The sequence below is a fragment of the Sturnus vulgaris genome, chromosome 2, assembly GCF_052056855.1.
Source record: "Sturnus vulgaris isolate bStuVul1 chromosome 2, bStuVul1.hap1, whole genome shotgun sequence".
NCBI lineage: Eukaryota > Metazoa > Chordata > Aves > Passeriformes > Sturnidae > Sturnus > Sturnus vulgaris.
The window spans coordinates 114,630,636-114,649,333 of record NC_142244.1 but is presented as its reverse complement, the minus strand read 5'-3'; the positions used below and the strand labels follow the sequence as shown (position 1 = coordinate 114,649,333).

The 18,698-nt window shown below is 39.8% G+C and overlaps 1 protein-coding gene across 2 annotated transcripts in view; it reads left to right on the top strand.

Moving 5' to 3' along the window:
• The window catches only part of ABCG1 (ATP binding cassette subfamily G member 1), a 50,480-nt gene extending 32,210 nt beyond the window's left edge, over positions 1-18,270 (top strand). For both annotated transcript variants that reach the window (XM_088160457.1, XM_088160458.1), the window contains exons 3-15: positions 1,490-1,607; positions 2,358-2,490; positions 3,889-3,939; positions 5,977-6,122; positions 6,757-6,880; positions 7,958-8,072; positions 8,766-8,914; positions 10,316-10,417; positions 11,920-12,088; positions 12,834-12,934; positions 14,008-14,166; positions 15,583-15,701; positions 17,038-18,270. In XM_088160457.1, the coding sequence (XP_088016583.1) occupies positions 1,490-1,607; positions 2,358-2,490; positions 3,889-3,939; positions 5,977-6,122; positions 6,757-6,880; positions 7,958-8,072; positions 8,766-8,914; positions 10,316-10,417; positions 11,920-12,088; positions 12,834-12,934; positions 14,008-14,166; positions 15,583-15,701; positions 17,038-17,266 (1,715 nt within the window). In that variant the 3' untranslated portion in view covers positions 17,267-18,270. The remainder of the gene's footprint in view (positions 1-1,489; positions 1,608-2,357; positions 2,491-3,888; positions 3,940-5,976; positions 6,123-6,756; positions 6,881-7,957; positions 8,073-8,765; positions 8,915-10,315; positions 10,418-11,919; positions 12,089-12,833; positions 12,935-14,007; positions 14,167-15,582; positions 15,702-17,037) is intronic.
• Positions 18,271-18,698: the final 428 nt, after the last annotated feature.

The window sequence follows — 18,698 nt, the reverse complement described above, 5'->3', positions numbered from 1 at the left end:
CAATGTTTTTGGTGCAAAGTTTGCTCTCTTGTGGCACAGGAGGAGTGTGACTCCAAAATGGTGACAAGAAGAAAATTTTAAGAGAATAAGTGGAGATGAAAACAAATAATGAAGTCAGGAAGAAAGAGAAATCAGAAGAAAATTCACAATTCTTTTTTTCTAGGAGCTTGCAAACAATATGATTTTTTTAACAGCATTTCCATGTTCCAGCTACAGCCTGTGCTGATGATCAAAGGCCTGGCATAGTTTACATGGGGAATTTACATTCTGCCTGTGTATCCACCAGTGTGGTAAAATGGATTGCCAAATCCTGACTCTGCATGTGAATGGATTTTCCACCCTTCTGTTTTGGTTTTAACATTGTCAATATATGAGATTGGGTTTTGACACCTTACTTAGCATTTTTCAATTATTAAAAGCTTTAGCTAGAAGCATTGGTAATTAAATCAAGCAAGCAGAATAAAACAAAAACAAAACCAAAAAACAACAAAAGGGAAAGAGATCCTGAAAAATTTAAATGCTGGTCCAGGCTCTCACCACCTTCCTTACACAGTTTTTATGCCTTTACACAGAAATCCTGCAGGGCAAGGTGGATGCAGCTGGTCCAAATCTGGAATTCTCATTGGAGCATGGTTTGCTTGCATTTAGAATAACATGGAGTTAAGGCTTTTAATAAAGATTTACTGGCAAAGATAATTAACTCAGAAATAAGTTGAAATGCTTGAAAGAGGTGGTGTTGTCACTCTAGAACATCCTTGCCTGAGGATGTAATTATAGTGGCATGAAGTTTTGAAATGGATTAATCTAAATGAGAAGAAAACCTTGCATGTTCTTAATCTGGAATAAGTGTTTCCCTAGAAATTGTTTTTACAGTCATTGTGGTCAGTCTCCCTGTCTAGAAAAGCCTTTAGAGTTCCTCTGGTAAGAGAGTTCTTGTGGCAAGAGAATGAAGTTTGTGTATTGTCTTTTGCTGAGTTTCTTTTCATACAAAATAAGAAATCCCACTTCTTTTATGGAAAAAAGGCAAAGGTCTTAGAGATCCCAGCTGTTGCTCTCTTTATGAAGTCGATGTTTTGGTGAGAGGGCAGAATTTTGGCACTGAAACTGCAGTGATTGGAGAGCAGCCTGCTCCAAGACTGTTAGCTGTGGAGTACTGGATATTTGAACAGCATCTGGTAAAATAACTCTGAGAGGACACTCAGAGAATGGCAGCAAGGCTTCATAACCCTGTTTAAAAATCATCCTGCAGTGAGCCAAGAGTGTGAGACCCTGTAATCCCATTTATGTCACAGCAGGAAGCTGCTGCTCCCACTCACAATTTGGATTTTAATAGTTATTCTTGATAGTTATTGCAGCATGTTGATATTGGCATCAGCCTCTCAGGATGTGGCTGTTAATGCCTGTTTGTCATCAATATTCAGTGGAAATGAACTTTCATTGCTCCCCAGATGTGATTAAGGGTTCAGTGAACTCTTCTTTCTTCTTCCAGGTTATAAGACCCTTCTGAAAGGAATTTCAGGGAAGTTCAGCAGTGGAGAACTCGTTGCAATTATGGGACCTTCAGGAGCTGGGAAGTCAACACTTATGAATATTCTGGCAGGATACAGGTCAGTACCAATGAAAATCCCAAGTTAAGCTAAGATCACTGAGCCTGAGGGCTCCTTGGAGACAACAGCAGAAGAAATTTTAGCCTAGAGTTTGTCAAAAACAAGCACTTCAAAGATTTTTGAATTAGATTCTTATTGCTTATCTTTTTTTCCTCTGTGTCCTGTTTTGGTCACTTGGGATTTATCTCTTAACAGATCTGATCCAAAGATAAGAAGCAATTTAAAAATCCAAAAAACACACATATAAAGAAAATCTCCTTTTTTGGCCGTGTAACAAATCTGACTCAGTGTCTTATGTTTGTGATGTTTTTAAAATCACATAAACACTTGAAAAATCTACTCTTTTTAGTCACCACTTCATAATGTTGATGTCTTCTACACCAAAATGCAGTGACTGGGCTTCATCTTTCTAAATCCCCTCTTGTGTGGCCTTACAAGCTGTCTCTGTCTTGTCATTTGGGGTATAAAGAACAGGATGGAGAAACCTAAAAAAACCCCAACTTTAACTTCTTGATATTTCTTCAGATATTTATATACGACAGCACACATTTTGAGTAAAATTTTCAACAACATGGCATGAAGCTTTATATGAAAGAAAGCGTAATCAAGAAATAATCTAATTTCTATCCAGTCTATCAAATTAATTCCCTAGTGGCAATAATAATAGTACCTGAGAGTTCCAGGTGCTCAGTCATGAGGCAGCACAAGTGAAGGCAGGATTTCACCTCTGGTTGCTTTGTTTGGTTTCAGGGAGACGGGAATGAAAGGAGAAATCCTCATCAACGGGCAGCCCCGCGACCTGCGCTCCTTCCGCAAAGTCTCCTGCTACATCATGCAGGATGACATGCTCCTTCCCCACCTCACTGTGCAGGAAGCTATGATGGTGAGCTCTGCTTCTTGCTCTGATTTATCTGAGCAGGAGAAAAGGGGGGAAGATGGTTTGTGTTGTGCCCTTACTCCTGGCAGTGCCGCAGGATGTTAATCCCTGTCTGATCGATGAAAGTTCTTGGAATTTGTTGGTGCCTTCAGTTTTCCATTTCAGGCTCATCCTTCTAGGGATTCTTTGGCTTTATAATTTCCAGTTTGTGCCCAGCATTACGATTAGGAAGAAGATCTAAGTGTCTGCTCCTTAGATCTCCTAGAGAATATAAGCTGAAATTCTTCACAAATGAGCCTTTGTAGGGACCATCTGTTTGCTTGGGTGGTGGATGAGTAACCTCATCTCTCTCTCTTTCTCCCCATCTTTCATGTTCTGACTGAAAATTGTTATTTACGCTTCAGTGTGATCTCTCTGCCACTTCTACTCTTTTGTGCCTTTTTAAAAATAAAGGCGTTTTATAAAATCTCTCATTTCTCCATGGGAAAAAAAACAACCAGGGACAGAATAAATCCAAGATGTACAGGCAAGGTAATTTCTTCTCACTGTTTTGCATTGCATCAGGAAGTTTATGAATTTCCACTTGACCAGTTAGTCTGCAAGTGTCTGTAGCTCAGCTTGAGAAATGAGCCAGTTTTTCTCAGAAATTACCAAAGTAAGGCTTAGGTTGCTCACACTGTGCCAGCTCAATTCACAAATTTTAAGGCCAGAAGAAATCACTCCAGTTTTTATGTGGCTAATTTTCTGCAAAGACTCTTTTCTGTGGAAAAGTTTTTCTTCTCTTTTGTTTACTTGAGTGTTTTCATCAGAATCCCACGGGACCACTTTCACAGAATTGGGCCCAGATTATAGTTGCTGTCTAAAATTAATCAATCAAGGCTCTGACAAAAAATAATTACTTAACAGATTAATTGCTTTTAATAAAGGTTAATCATGGTGTTTTGTGGAGCTGCCTTTCAGGATAGCAGATGACATCTTTCACAAGATTATTTATTTCTGTGCTCACTTGTTTGCATCCTGGAGAATAGCAGAGTTCAGTTACCCTTACAGTGTGAATGAAGCACAAATAAAATGTGTTTCTAGCATTGCCTGGGAAGTTTTTGGGTGTGCAAAGTATGTCACTCTCCCATCTTCCTCTAAAGCTCTTTGACTTGCAGAATCGCCTTTTTTTTTCTAATGCATTTTTTCTAATGAATTTTTTTCTAATGCACTTTTTCCAGGTGCTTTGCCTAAGTCAAATCAGACTCAGTTATTTACTGCACAGAAAAATAAATGCAAGTGATGCTTGTGACTGGAACATTGTAGTTCAGATTTTCTGACTGGGTTGAAAGAAGTTGTTTAAGTGGTACCTTGGAGTGTTGTGCCTGACCAGTTCAAAATCTAATTCCATTATTTGCATTCCAGGTATCTGCTCACTTGAAACTTCAAGAGAAAGATGAAGGGAGGAGAGAAATGGTATGTACACTGCCCATCAAACTAGAATTTGAGGGATGCCAAGAAGTGAGCTCTGTAAAGCAGACATTTTTTTATCTAATTTTGAACTGCCTTGGACTTGTAATGACAGAATAAATCATAATCTCTAGGCTGACATGTGTCAGTAGAGGGAATGCTCACTGCGGTCTCTGTGAAAGCTACTTTCAGTACCAGACTGGAAAATTGTAAAAGATTTACTGAAACAAATCCACAGGTTTTGCAGGATTCCTGTTATTGCACCTTAGCACCTTGGATTCTCTTATGTGCATGTCTGTGGGCTCAGGCATCTCATGTGGGGTGAGATAAATCTCCCAGCTGGACCTGCACTAGGAACTGTGCTCCTCTAACCTATCCATGGGTAAAAGTACAACTTTTGAAATATAAAAACTGAAATATGAAAACTGTGGCAACTTCCTACACAGAGCAGTTGTTTTCATGACTGTCCTTTGTCTGTGTTCATTATCCAAATTGGAGCAATTGGCATTTCTTCAGACTCTAAAGAATCCTTGAAAATCAGAAAGGGAAACTTACAGCCTATGTTTTGTAAACATTGGTTGTTTTTTTCATTGGAAAATAAATTTATATAGAAACAGCTGTTAACTTGGTTGTACTTTGGAAGCTTTAGTTCATTTACACTTTAGTGAAGTTAGGCCAAGCAAGTTAATTCATTTGTTCACACTGTCGCTGTAATTACAAGCAGCTCTTTGAGTTGAAAATTGTGCTGTGTTTATTCAATGTCTTAGAACAATTTTCTGGTTAGTGTTACTGGCCCATGCAGGAGAAGATAATTAATTTTATTGTTGTAAATTGGAGTGCAAATGTTTATCACAGATAAATGTTATGAATTTATACACTTGTGCTAGCAGGATTGCAGATTCTTGTTTAAAGCAGGGACAAGTGAAAACCCTTCAGTGAACCACAGTTTATGTTTCTAGCTGTCCTTGCTTGTGCTGAGTCCTGTTTACCCTTCCTAGAGATAAAAGGAATGAGGTAGTTGGGCTTTTTTCTCTGAGAAACGAGGCTTAGTGGGTTTTGTGATATTTTTTTACTCCCTCTTAGTGGGAGAGGGTACTCCTGGAAATCAAAATCAGGACGAGCAAAGGGTCAGGCCCTGGTTGGTCTCACCAATTTTCACCAAGTCAGGCATTCCTTCTGGAAAACTCTCTCCATCCAAGCAGTTGATACTTTGAAAAATGGTGGGTTCTGTTTCCTAAACTTCAGTCAAGCATTAAATATCTGGCCTTCTCTTTCTACCTTTGACGTGGTGAAGTTTCTTAATTACATGAGCAACATAGCTCATGGATTCACTCATTTTTGTGTCCATGCTTTTACTGAGGCCAAAGAGCTATTTCCCTTCTCTAGGGCCACCACACAAGACCTACAGTCACTGAAACAGAAAAAATCATAGTGCCTGGGATTGTTCTCCTTTTGCTCCAAAAACCCTGGGACGAGCTGTGCCCTTTCTGAGGCTGAGCCTTGAGGAAATCCCAAACATCTGAGAGTACCTGTGGCAGCTGGATTGACTCTGAGTGGAATGAAAACGCTTGAAATCAATGGCTGCACTTGAAAGAGGAGACTGTGGAGAACTGATGAGATAAAGCAGGTCACTGCTCTACAGAAACCACTGGTTTTTGTTAGACAGTCCCTTGTAGAGACAGCCCCAGAGTTCTATTGAAAGAAGCTTTTGGTTTCACTCTGTAATAGCCCCTCACATGCTGCAAAACTCTTTTGATGTCAGTGCCATATCCATAAATACACAGCTACAGAAGAACTGATTTCCACTCCTTTTTCACCTCTTTACTGAGTGAGGTCATGTAGGACAAACAAGCAGAGTTTGGATCAAAACAGTAAATGGCAGACTGTTAACTCTGAGTCTAATAAATGCTACATTAGATGGAAAAAGGCTTTAAGTGGGTGATGAAACGAAGTCGTGAGCTGGTTCACAACCTCCGTGGAAATCAGTGAAGAGGCTGGAGGTTCTTTATGTTCTGACAGCGTGGAATGTTCTGTTCCCTCCAGGTGAAGGAAATCCTGACAGCCCTCGGTTTGCTGACGTGTGCCAACACGAGGACTGGGAGTCTCTCTGGAGGCCAGAGGAAGCGTCTTGCCATTGCTTTGGAGCTGGTGAACAACCCTCCTGTCATGTTCTTTGATGAGCCAACCAGGTATACTTCAAAGCCAAAAATTAAAGATAGACAAATACGGTTTTGCATAGTAGAACAGAGCTACAGAAAAGCTATTCACCTCTAAATCCTTGGAAAAGGCTCATTTTGTGTTGCCTGCAAGCACTGAGTAAGGCCAAGAAATAATTTGGTGCCTTGGGTCACTGCTGCAACTGCTGGACTCTGGGGCTGTAGATAATATTTAAAGCAGACACAAACTGCAGGAGGAAGGGAAGGAGAGAGGAATATATTGTGGAATGGATATTATTTTTCAAGCAAAGACAGCTTGAATATAAACATTTTAAGATGCGACTTTTGGTAATGAATGTGATCAGTCTGGGAAAGCTATGAATATGTATCTATTCATTAAAGTAGGGAGCATTTAAATCTGCAGCCCTAAAATGTAGGAGTCCCTTAAGGCAGCTTTCAGAATACTCTTCTTCAATCTCAGGCATGCTTCCAACTTAATTAAAAGCCTGATGGAGAAATACAAGCATAAGGTTGGCATATGATAAAATGAAACTGCTACAGAGGAAATTTGTAAAAGGATAATAATGGGAGACCAAGTGGCAAATGCATGTGCTAGTTTTGAGTGGTGCCTGTGGATAACAAACAAACTTGTTTGTTTTTTTCCCAGTGGCTTGGATAGTGCATCATGTTTCCAGGTGGTCTCTCTGATGAAGGCTTTGGCCCAGGGTGGCAGGTCCATCATCTGCACAATTCACCAGCCCAGTGCAAAACTGTTTGAGCTCTTTGACCAGGTATTGTTCTCAAACTTTCTCTCCATGTGTAGTTCAGGGTGGTTATGTTTTCAAGCTACACTCTTTTATCAGAAAATGATTGAACCATCTAGTTGATGGCTACAAATCATATAAAGAAATGAAATAAGTAACAGCAAAACACACTTTTTGATTATGTTTTTTTCCTTCTTCTCTGCCTGTTTCCTTTATTTACGTGTAATGTTTGTGAAGAATCTTGCTGTTAGGCTTGTGAAATCATGATTATTGCACTGGTGATTACCATGCCTTCACCCAGCACTGCTCCTGTGCACAGGGCTCTCACTGAAGTGAATTAGAGCAATATAAAAGCAGGAGAGCTGCAGTGTCAATGTCTGCAATATTGCAAGCATATATTCTCATCCTAGATACACAGGTGTAGATCAAGCAGAGTTAATGCATATGAAACAACAATAATCAAATTTAGTATTGAAAATTGATTGAAATTAAGTCAGTTGGAGAACTTTTCTCCAAGCTAACAATGGCATGTGGACCATGTGTGTTTAGATTAGATAAAAGTGTATTTTAGTCTTGTTAGAGGATTTAGATTAGTCCTGTGAGAGCTGAGAGAAAACCTCCACCACCACAGGTGAACAAACCCTTGCAGATTGCCAGTCTGGCAGGGAGGTTTATTTAAAGTCCATATCGTGGCTAAAAGTGAGAGTGATTGAGCTGTTTGCTGTTGCTGTGCTGTCCCAGCTCTCCTTCCATTCCTGCATTCGCCAGCCCAAAATATCCATCATGTGTGGAAATTAGATGGCTTGGCTCTGCAGCTCCTTGCCTATTTTCAGCATGTGCCAAAGGCTGGAATTTGTGTGTTTCTGTGTTAATGTGTTTGAAGTCCTGCAGGCAATGTGTGCAGAATTCAAACTCCAGGCACTGAATTTTCCATTAGTTGTTATTCCAGGCAAAGTTAATTTCAAGTGTTGACAGATCTTCCCAAGGTGTTCTTCCCACAGGGACAAGGAGATTTTATTAGGCAATGGGTTCAAATATTTTGATACCATTTCACTTTTTTCTTATATTTTCTTTTTTTTTTTCCCTTTTCTTCTTGTTTTCCAGCTCTATGTTCTAAGTCAAGGTCAGTGCATTTACCGTGGGAAGGTAACAAACCTTGTCCCTTACTTGAGAGATCTGGGGTTGAATTGTCCAACCTACCACAACCCAGCAGATTTTGGTAAGGACAGCTTGAATAGTTTATTTCATTTATTTTGTATTTTATCATCGCCTTCAGGGTGAAGGGAACCGTGGTGTGATTTATACTTTTGTACAAATATTCTTATGTGCTTTGTCCATATATGAACCGAAATCCAAAATAAAACTAATCAGATTTTTTTTCCTGAGTAATTTGAATGCCATCTAGTGGTGCAATTTAGTGAATATTTCTCTCTGTTAGAAGTCCACGTTCAGGAAATGAAAGATAAACTTATTCTTTAATGTTTCATAGTGACTAATATTAGTGGCTTTTTAAAGTGGCTACAGTGTTCTGCTTGTTTTCTTTTTATCTTGAGCAGTGTCACTGTGTGTAGGTTAGAGCATTGAGGGTTTCTTCAGTGTTGTTTCTTAATTAAAAAAAAGTAACTGGGAAGTGCCACAAAAATAGATTTTGTCATTTTTTCTTACTTGTATTCACTGCCTTTCCTCTGAACTGGTTCACTTAACTTCTAAGATAAAGAGATCCCTGAAGATTTATGGAAAGATACATTTAAATTTAGAAAGATGAATTTGCACGTAGCATTTTAAAGCCTGCACTGAAAAAAAAAATCTGATTTTATCAGTGCTGCAGCATCAAATGGATTGAATATCGAGGCTTGGTCAGCAGGGCAGAGCAGTATAAGTCAAAGCAGTGATTTTAAACCTGGTTTTGCAGTTATGGAGGTGGCATCTGGAGAGTACGGGGACCAGAACAGCCGCCTGGTCAGGGCGGTGCGGGACAGGATTTGTGACACGGATTACAAGAGAGACGTGGCTGGGGACAACGAGCTGAACCCTTTCCTGTGGCACCGGCCCTCGGAGGAGGTACCTGAGCATCCCAGCCCTGGGGACACAGGCTGCTGAGCTTGTATTGGGGATTTTTTTTTTTTTTTTTTTTTAGTTTTTTGGGGGTTGGGGTTGTTTTGTTTTGTTTTGGGTGTTTTTTTGTTTTGTTTTGTTTTGTTTTGTTTTTGGGGGGGTTGTTTGGTTTTGTGGAGATTTTTGTTTTGGGTTTTTTGGGTTTTTTTTTGTTTTTGGGGGATTTTTGTGATTTTTTTTGGTTTTTTTTTGTTTTGGTTTTTTGTTTTTTTTTTTTGTTTAGTTTGGTTTTTTGTTTTTTTGTTTTTTGGTATTGCTTTGTTTTGTTTTTTTTTTTTTTATGGTTTCTTTTTTGGGAATTTTTTTTGGTGTGTTTATTTTTCTTTTGTTTTTTTTTTGTTAGAGTTGGGATTAAAAGTGCAAGACACTATTGTTTGTTCAGACTTTGATGTTTATTAATCCTTTTCTATATTACAACCTCACAAAACGTCAGTTCTTCAAGCACTTCAAGCTAAGAAGCTAAAAATGAATCAATTTTTTTTAAATAATGTTTTTCAAGGGTAAACTGTTTAATCAAGAGATTAGTACTTAAATTATTTTTATTTTTAATTTAATAATTAATTACTTGTGGTTCGCAGTGTGGATTTTTATATTTAATTATATGATATTACTTAAACTTACGAAGAAGAAGGTGTAGAAGGAGGACTAATTTTTGGTTTAATACTTTTATTTGGTTTTATACATTTATATATTTATAAAAAACATATATATTATATATCATATATCATATATCATATAATATATATATCATATATTAGATATTAGATATTAGATATCATACATCATATATCATATATTATGTAATGTAATATAATATAATGTAATATAGAAATAATATAAATATATAAATATGAATAATTTAATATACTGTATATATAATATATTATATATTGTATATACTATATATATTATATAGTATATATTATATTATATATATTATATAACGCACTATATATAATATGAAAATATATATAATATATATTATATGTTTTATATATTTATATATTTATAGAACATATTATATTTTAAGACTCCAGACTTTAAGTTTTTTACTATGTGATATTACACACTTTTATTTAAATTACACACTTATAATTTTAGTTTTATGAATTAATTTTGGAAGCTTTTTTCACAGCCTCAGGTCAAATGCAGTGTTCTCCCAGGGGTCAGTGTCTGTCAGCACAGAAAGTCTCAAATTCTCAGTGGCCAGGGTTCCAATAAGAGGGAATTTAAATCCTGGGTCAGTGGAGGAGTCTCTGGGCACACTCAGCTGATGTGGGTGGGTTTTTGTGAATGAAAACCGAAGCAGCCACTGCAAAGGAAGGACTTTGTGCTGTGTTTCTGCAGGACTCCTCCTCCACTGAAGGCTGCCACAGCTTCTCTGCCAGCTGCCTAACCCAGTTCTGCATCCTCTTCAAAAGAACCTTCCTCACCATCATGAGGGACTCGGTAAGAAAGGCTTTGTAAAAACTTTTATAGCCAAAAGGTCTGAGCTGGGTGTGAGGCAGTGCAATACACCTCAAAGGTCCTGGCCAGCAGCCCACCTGTAGGGACACATATTGAGAAAGTAAGAAATTTACAGCCTGAAGAATATTCCAGGCTGGAGCTTCTCAGCTCTGTTCCCAGCTGATAAGCTGGTCCAGCTCAAGGCTAGGGAGAATTTCTCCCAGGGTGATAATTTGGTCAAAATAAAAAGGAATTAATAACAAGATAGAACACCTGTTGTGGTGTGTGACCAGGCCCTGGCAATGGGTTGTCTTCTCTCTGAACCAATCACCTTTTCTCTACTCTTGGAATTGCGAGTCATGCTGTAAAACCAATTGTGTTTCTGAATAAACTTGTCTCTTTCTTCCTGTCCTGAAAGATGGCCATGTAGCTGTGCATCTTATTTCCACCACACTTAAAGGGTTAAAACCCCTTTCCATAGCTACACACACCCATGAATTATCACAGAATTTCAGAGGGAAGAGTCTGATCCTTCAGTCTTGCTGTTACCTCTACCATCTTCCTTGTGAACCACAGCTTTCTGCACAGCACAGAAGCACCTGGCCTAAAAACCCAAAGTTTAAATCCCCTCTGTGCTGGCAGGTCCCTAATACAGTTATTATTCCTAAAAGTGAGTGGGAAGTTGTACAGCTGTGTCACAAAATTAGGTTTTCCAGAAAATTCAGGATGGCAGGGATAATAATTTCAGTGTGATGTAAAGTTACTACTTAAAGTCCTCATTTCTGGAAATTGAAAATGGGTGGATAAAAAGTTTGCTTCTTTGCCATAACTTGTTCTCCCTTCCTGCTTTTTATAAGTTCATTTGCCAACAAGGATTAATTAAGTTAATTCATTATCATCAGGAGAAACTGTAACTGATTTGCTGATGCATAGATTGAAGGACAATGTTGTTTTCAATATATTTTTTTCCTGCTGGACTCTAAAGGCTTGCAGTTGTTCCCAATGTTATTATTTCTTTTGTTCTTCCAAGCCTCTTGTGGGAATACCGTGTTGCAGAGAAGGCACAGAAAGCTAATTTATTCCCCATGAAGTTGCTTTGGTCTATGCAAGTCTGAAATGCCTTTTCTGCTTCTTTTCTGCTCTGGGGAAATTTATCTTTTAGTCAGAAAATCTCTTTCCCCTGATGAATGAGAGCTAGTGGCTCCATGATATTGTCAGACAGTGAGATTTCAGACTGTAGCATTTACAGTTTACTGCCTGTATTACCTGGAAAAAATTTCTGCAGGAAGCTCATAATTTTTCTTACCTAGTAGGAAATGAACATATCTCACAGAAGGAACTAGATTATCTTTAAGGCCCCTTCCAACCCAAACCATTCAATGATTTCTATATAAGATTTTTCTGGAGAAAAGTGCTCCTTTCCTGCAATCCATCTGATTTCAGCCACACTGTCATTGCTTTTGAGCCCAGACTTTTTGATAAATGCCACTCTTTGCTTATCACAGGTCCTGACACACTTGAGGATCACCTCACACATTGGCATTGGGCTGCTCATTGGATTGCTCTACTTGGGCATTGGCAATGAAGCCAAGAAAGTCCTCAGCAACTCGGGATTCCTCTTTTTTTCCATGCTGTTCCTCATGTTTGCTGCGCTCATGCCGACTGTCCTCACCTGTGAGTGCCTGGCACTGTGTCCCAGCACAGGGCAGGGGATTGCAGGAGGGGTGGCAGGGATGTGTCTGCTTTTGTGTAAATAGCATTTGAATTGTGATTCTACTTCTAAGACAGGTGGGGGGGATGAATCTTGAACCCAGAGAAGCCCTACAGTGCAAGCAGAGACAGGCTTGGCCAGTGGCACTTCTCCCTCCCCAGTTTTTCCAGTGTTTTTCAGCACACACAGTTCAGTGTTACAGTCCTGGACTGGAATTTCTCCTCATCCCAGTGCATCTCAGCCATGCCCTGAGCTCGTGGTTGGACTTAGGGAGGATGGAATAATTTCTCTGGGGCTTCTACGTTATGACTCCTGCATAAATTTAACTTATTCATGTGGTGTCAGAAGCAAACTCCTGCAGAATAGACTGTTTTATACTTGCTTTGGGAGTGCTGTTACTTTGGATTCCCTGTTGGACCAAAAGGAATAGACAAATTCTTTAAGTTTTGACACCACTTTTACCTGAAAAATCCTCTTTAAAGGAGGTTCAGCTCATCTGAGTAGACTGGTCCATAGTCTCAACAGTGAGCAGCTCCAGGGGCTGAGATTTTATATTTCATTACAAATCACTGAAACTTTTGCTGCTCTGTGCCAGTCCCACCCTGGGACTGCAGCAGTGCAGGAATAGATGTGGGTGAGCTGTGTTGTTTTTATGTGAAGCAGTATTGCACCCTGCCAATCAAACTGAATAATCTGTGTTCTCTGCAGTCCCCCTGGAGATGGGAGTATTTCTCAGAGAGCATCTGAACTACTGGTACAGCCTGAAAGCCTATTACCTCGCCAAAACCATGGCTGATGTTCCTTTTCAGGTACCTGCTCTACTCTTCAATAAAACAGAACCATTCAAGTTCATGAATGACAAGCCCACTTGCCAAGAAGATTAGTACTGGTATTTTATCCATTGGAATAATGGGGAAAATATCAATATGGGTCTGGTGAAGCTTCGGGGGTAAATCAGAAACACCCTGAGAGGGCACAAAAAGCTGAGACCTGACCCAACATTCTTTCAATAAACACGTGGCCAGTTTTGTTTATTTGCAGAATGGGAATTGTGAAGGGATGGGAGTGGAATCTGTTTCCAAATGCCCAAGTAGAAAGACAGCACATGGTGTCAGGTGTTGGGATGGATAGGGATTTGACAGGAAAGTTTTACAGATGTGAATGCATAGCAAAAAGATCTTTGAATATAAAATCTGAAGAAGGAATAGAAATGAAAGCAAATTTTGATATAGAAAAAAAGAATTGCTGAGCCAGTTTTATTGGATAACTAAGAAGGCAAAAGCTATGTTAGCATGTGAGTTAGAAGGGATTTTTATAGCTCAGAGCAAAGGATAAATCCACCTGAAACAGAAGATGTTTTTACCAAGCAAAAAGATTTCACAGACAAACAAAAATGCCAATGTTGCAATTAAAAAAAAAAAAAAGTATCAGAATTTTCCACTGAAAAAAACCTGAAAAACAACTTCGAGCTTAAGCTGTAACATACAAACATTTTGTATTAGAAAATAGTAACATGAATATGGTAATGTTAGTAGTTATGGTAAGCTATAGGTAATAATAAAAGTATTGATTAATTGGTATGTATTTTTAAAAAGTATATAATACATGGTAACCAAAACGAAAGTTGGCTGTGGCTAAAAAGCTGTAGGCTAGGCTCTTGTCACCCCTGAACTGCTGTATCATCTGGGTACAATAAACAACATTTTAAAAAGCCAGTCTGGAGTCCCACATCCCTCATTTTCCGCTCCTACACTCAGGTACCACACACCTGCCATGTCATGGGAAGGCTGAGAGGTGTGGATTCCTTAGAACCCCCCCACGTTTGTGTCTCACTCAGAGCAGCAGAGTTGGCCAGGGACTAATCCCGTGTGTGTCCTTGCAGATCATGTTCCCCGTGGCTTACTGCAGCATCGTGTACTGGATGACTTCCCAGCCCTCCGACGCGCTGCGCTTCGTCCTCTTCGCAGCCCTGGGGACCATGACATCCCTGGTGGCTCAGTCCCTGGGCCTGCTCATAGGGGCAGCTTCCACATCCCTCCAGGTGCTCATGGATTGGTGTTCATTTTTTTTTTTATTTTTTATTTTTTTTTATTTTTTTATTTTTGCTTCTAGTTAGAGTCGGGTTTAAAGTACGAGAGACGAAGTTTCGTGTTTGGACTCAGTTTATTTAAAGTATAGTGAGTGCTACAGCACTTTTAGTTAGCAAGTTGAAAGAGAGAAAATGGAGTTCTATTTCACTCGTTACAAGGTCTTTTAAAGCTAAACAGTCCAATTAAAAGCTAACATTTACATTATTTTTATTTTTGACCTAATGATTAAACATCTGTGACTCGCAGTGTGGCACTTTTTACCTAATTAAAAGAAATACCACCTAAAACCAAAAAGAAGAAGGAATAAGAAGGAAAAAAAAAACCTCTGCCCCAAAACCTCCAATTTGTCTCATACCTATTACTATATTCTAAAACTCCAAATTCCAAACCCTTCACCATGTGAAATCACACACTTCTATTCAAACTACACACCAGTGATTCCAACTCCATCACTCAATTTTGGAAGCCTTCTCCAAGGCCTCAAGTCAAAAGCAGTGGTCCCCTGAGAATCAGTGCCTGACAGCACAGAAAACTCAAAATTCCCAGGCTTCAGGATTCCAACACTGATGGTTTTTGTGGTCTCACAGGAGCTCTGCTGTGTCCTAACCCTGCTCCCTGTCCCAGCTGCTGTGTCCCAAGGATGTTTGTTGAGAGGTGACAGGCAGAAAGTTTCTTGCTGTAGTAGAGCTCTTGATGCTCCCCACTCACACCAGAGCACAGACATGCCCTGGATGTGAAGTTCTGAAGTTCCTGTCCCACCTGAAGGGGCTGTGCCTGCCCCTGCTTGGGTGGATTGTCACTTGCTGTTCATCCCAGGCTGCAGGACTGATGTGTTTCTGCCTCCCCACAAACTGGAAATTTTCCACAGTAGCTCAGGAGAAGTTTTTTTCCCTGCAGGTCCAAAAAAGCTGTAGAAGGAAGGGTAGGAAAAGGCTTGCCCAAACCCCAAATTTCTGGAAAGACAAGGAGAGTGACAGCTGTTGGCATGACTGGAAGCTGGCCATGTAACTCCTGGCAGGAGATGTGCTGGGGTGACCATTCCACAGCACAACTGCTCTGTGCTGGTGGTGATAACAGATAATTCTGACCCCAATATGCATTGATGCTGTCAAGATTTCTGCAGCAGAACACTTTATTCTCTCTCTGTGCCACCCTGTGGAGACCAGCATAGCCTTACTGCATGATCCCTGTGCTTCTGCTCTTCCCCTCACAAGAAATCTCACCAAAAAAAAATCATCAATTTTTTAGTATTTCAAACTGTGATAATTTGGGGGAGTAGAATTATTCCTAAGAGTAATAGAAGAGCAAGTTAATTTTTACTTTTTCTCTGTCTTTCTGACAAGAGAAACTGTTCTTTCTCTTTACAGGTGGCAACTTTTGTGGGTCCAGTTACTGCCATCCCAGTCCTTCTGTTCTCTGGGTTTTTTGTCAGCTTTGATACCATCCCAACATACCTCCAGTGGATGTCCTACATTTCCTATGTCAGGTACTGCTGGGAAGCCTTCACCCTCCCACCTAGAAATGCTGTTTGTTTTCCTTTGCTTGGTTGGTTATTTTGGGTGCCAGAGACTGCTCACAGCATGTTCTTTTAGAGTATAAACATACTCATACATGTGATGTAAACCACATTATCTCACTGCATTTTAAGTTGCACATGTTGTGAAATAAATAGGAACGGGTTACTGGCCACAAGTCCGTGTCAGTCCCTTTGAATTCAGTGGGAATGCACAGCATGAAAATCTTCCTGGATTTTGCACTAGTGGATTTATGAAATAATAGGGACATCACCATCTGAGAAATTGATGCCAGCACCTCATTTTGGAAGAAAATGTTTTATAATTCACTGCTGTATCCTAGATAGGTTTCTTGGATAAAGGCCTGTTTTAAGTTTTGCAGTAGCACTTCCACAAGAGGCACAGGATTCGTCTCACCTCTAATTTAAACTGCTGCTTTGAGATCCATAGGCACCTTATATGCTGTTTGTGTCTGACACAGCTGTCTTAGGATGGGACAATTCCCACCAGGAAACCTCTGGAGGGATGGTTTAGACTAGACACTGAAATGTTTATAGCTGAAATTAGGAGAGGGGAAATTTCCCATTCCCCATTTCCCCACCCTGCCCAAACTGCACTGTTACTGAGAAATCCTAGGCAAAAAAAAAATCCTCTTTGTTGCCAAGTGAGGTCATACACAGATTCCTATCAAAGATAATAAGACTGCATCCACCCTAATTAATACTTAGAATTCAAGGTGAGGCCTTAAACCATTGCCTGGCTTGTGTGGGGTCTCTTGAAGCCAGAGGGAGCTTTCATATGGATGTGATCCATGATGATTTGTCTCCTTGCAAAAGCAAATACTGGGAGCATTATCAGTGAACCCATTAGTGCACAGAGGGAAGGGACGTTCTAGATTGATGCTGTTTTTAAAATATTTCTGACTTCCAGCCATAATTGTATCCCTGTTGCTTGTTTAAAATTAAGAAAAAAAGAGCAAAATAATGATGTCAGTTTTAAATGGGGGATTCTGAATGTGAGCTGAAGTTATGCTGCTTTCTGATTTAACATTTTTCTTTTGGAGAAATTGCACTGTGCACTAACTGGAAGCAGTTAAAGGCAAAACTCCTGCCCTGGTTCCCTCTTATGTAAAATGCCTGTGACATGTGATGTGCCTGATTGCAACAGGGATGGAACTATGCCCCAAGACAGATGTGTCAGAGCAATATTGACCCCCTCAGCGTTTCAGCTGAGCTCTCACAGGGATTGTGTTGCACTCCTAACCAGATCATCAGGATTTTCATTGTAATTCCTCCTTCTTCTTTCCAGATACGGGTTCGAAGGAGTCATCCTCTCCATCTATGGACTGGATCGAGAAGACCTGCATTGTGACAAAGATGACACCTGCCATTTTCAAAAATCAGAGGCCATCCTGAAAGAACTGGATGTAGAAAATGCCAAACTTTACCTGGACTTCATCGTCCTTGGGATTTTCTTCTTCTCTCTGCGCCTGATTGCCTATTTTGTCCTCAGATACAAAATCCGAGCGGAGAGGTAAAGGAAAAGCAGCTAAACCAGTGCAGTAGGAGAACTTTAGACACGCAATAGAGGGCACTTGACATTGTCTCACTGTGGCAGGCTGGTCCCCAGTGCCCAGATGCTGTCCTGAGCGAGCCCATGGAGAGCCACAATGGGATAGTGGACAAACAGTGTTAAGCCAATCAGTCCAGTTGGGTTGGGTCATGTTTCCATTACACTTTCTAGCTTTAACTAGGAAGAAGAACTAGAAGGGAATTTTTACACCACAGAATATCAATACTGAGGCAGTGTAACTGTAACAAGAAACCTGTCTGCAGGAGCTTTCCTTATGAAAACTAATTTTGGGATAAGGTCACCAGGATGCCAGTCCTGGTGGCCAGAATAGTATAATGTCATCTCTAGTTGACAAGGTAGTGAAATGCAAAATGAGGAATGCAAAGAAAATAGGATTCTGTCATCTTTTTAAATTTCATCTTTGCAGTTTTCTATGTATTATTTTGCAATTCTTTTCCACAGAATTACCCCTTCTGGATAAAAGTCTGTAAATGTATTAATAAGGTAAAGATATCTTTTTAATATGGGTACTTTTTTAAAAGAAACCTAAAGTGATTCAAGTAATTATTTTTGTTTCTGTCTGAATTTAGAATTCTGGTGCTTTACTTGTCGAGCTGGTCTCATATCTGAAAACTGTAATGATAAGAGGAAAAGGCAGATTCTGAATCTGCACTAAACCTGTGGTCCCATTTGGAAGCAGCACTGCAGTTAGACATGGTCAAGCTGTCACTGAATGGTTGAAAAAATATTCTTTTTCAGTGTCTTTAAATCCTTAGTATTTGTGATATTTTGGGATACTAGCTCTGTTCATTATCTGTTTGATCTACCTCCTGCGACTGAAAATAATCAAAGCACTCCAAGGCTCATTTTTAATTAAATTGTGAAAACAGGATCTGTCCCTAAAGTGATTGTTAAAGGAGTGCAAGAGCTGTCCATAGATTAAACCTTGGGCTCCTGTGTTAAAACACCCGTGACTGCCTCATCCAGAGGTGTTCAATGGTATCTGCAACACACTCTGTGTAGGGCTCTCCAAAAAACACACAAATGACTTTGTACACTGTAGTCTAATCATGCCAGGCAGTTTTGTTCTCATCCCTAAGTCTACATGCACAACATGGGAATCAGTTGATCTGAACATCAATGAAACTGTTATTCTGGGGGAGTTCTGGTTCCAAGCTGATGTGAATTTTGTCACTGATTTTCAGCCCAAAATGAGTCCACCATACTCACTTTGGACACCTTGGTAAGCTTTGGTGCAAATTGCCCAGCCTTCTGCCATGACTGTGAATTTATCTTGGTGTCCCAGACCCCTGGGTGAGGCCTGCACATTCTGTAAATCCATTATTCCCATCAGGATGCTGAAGTCTTGCATGTTGGAGGCAGCTCAGTGTCAGCAA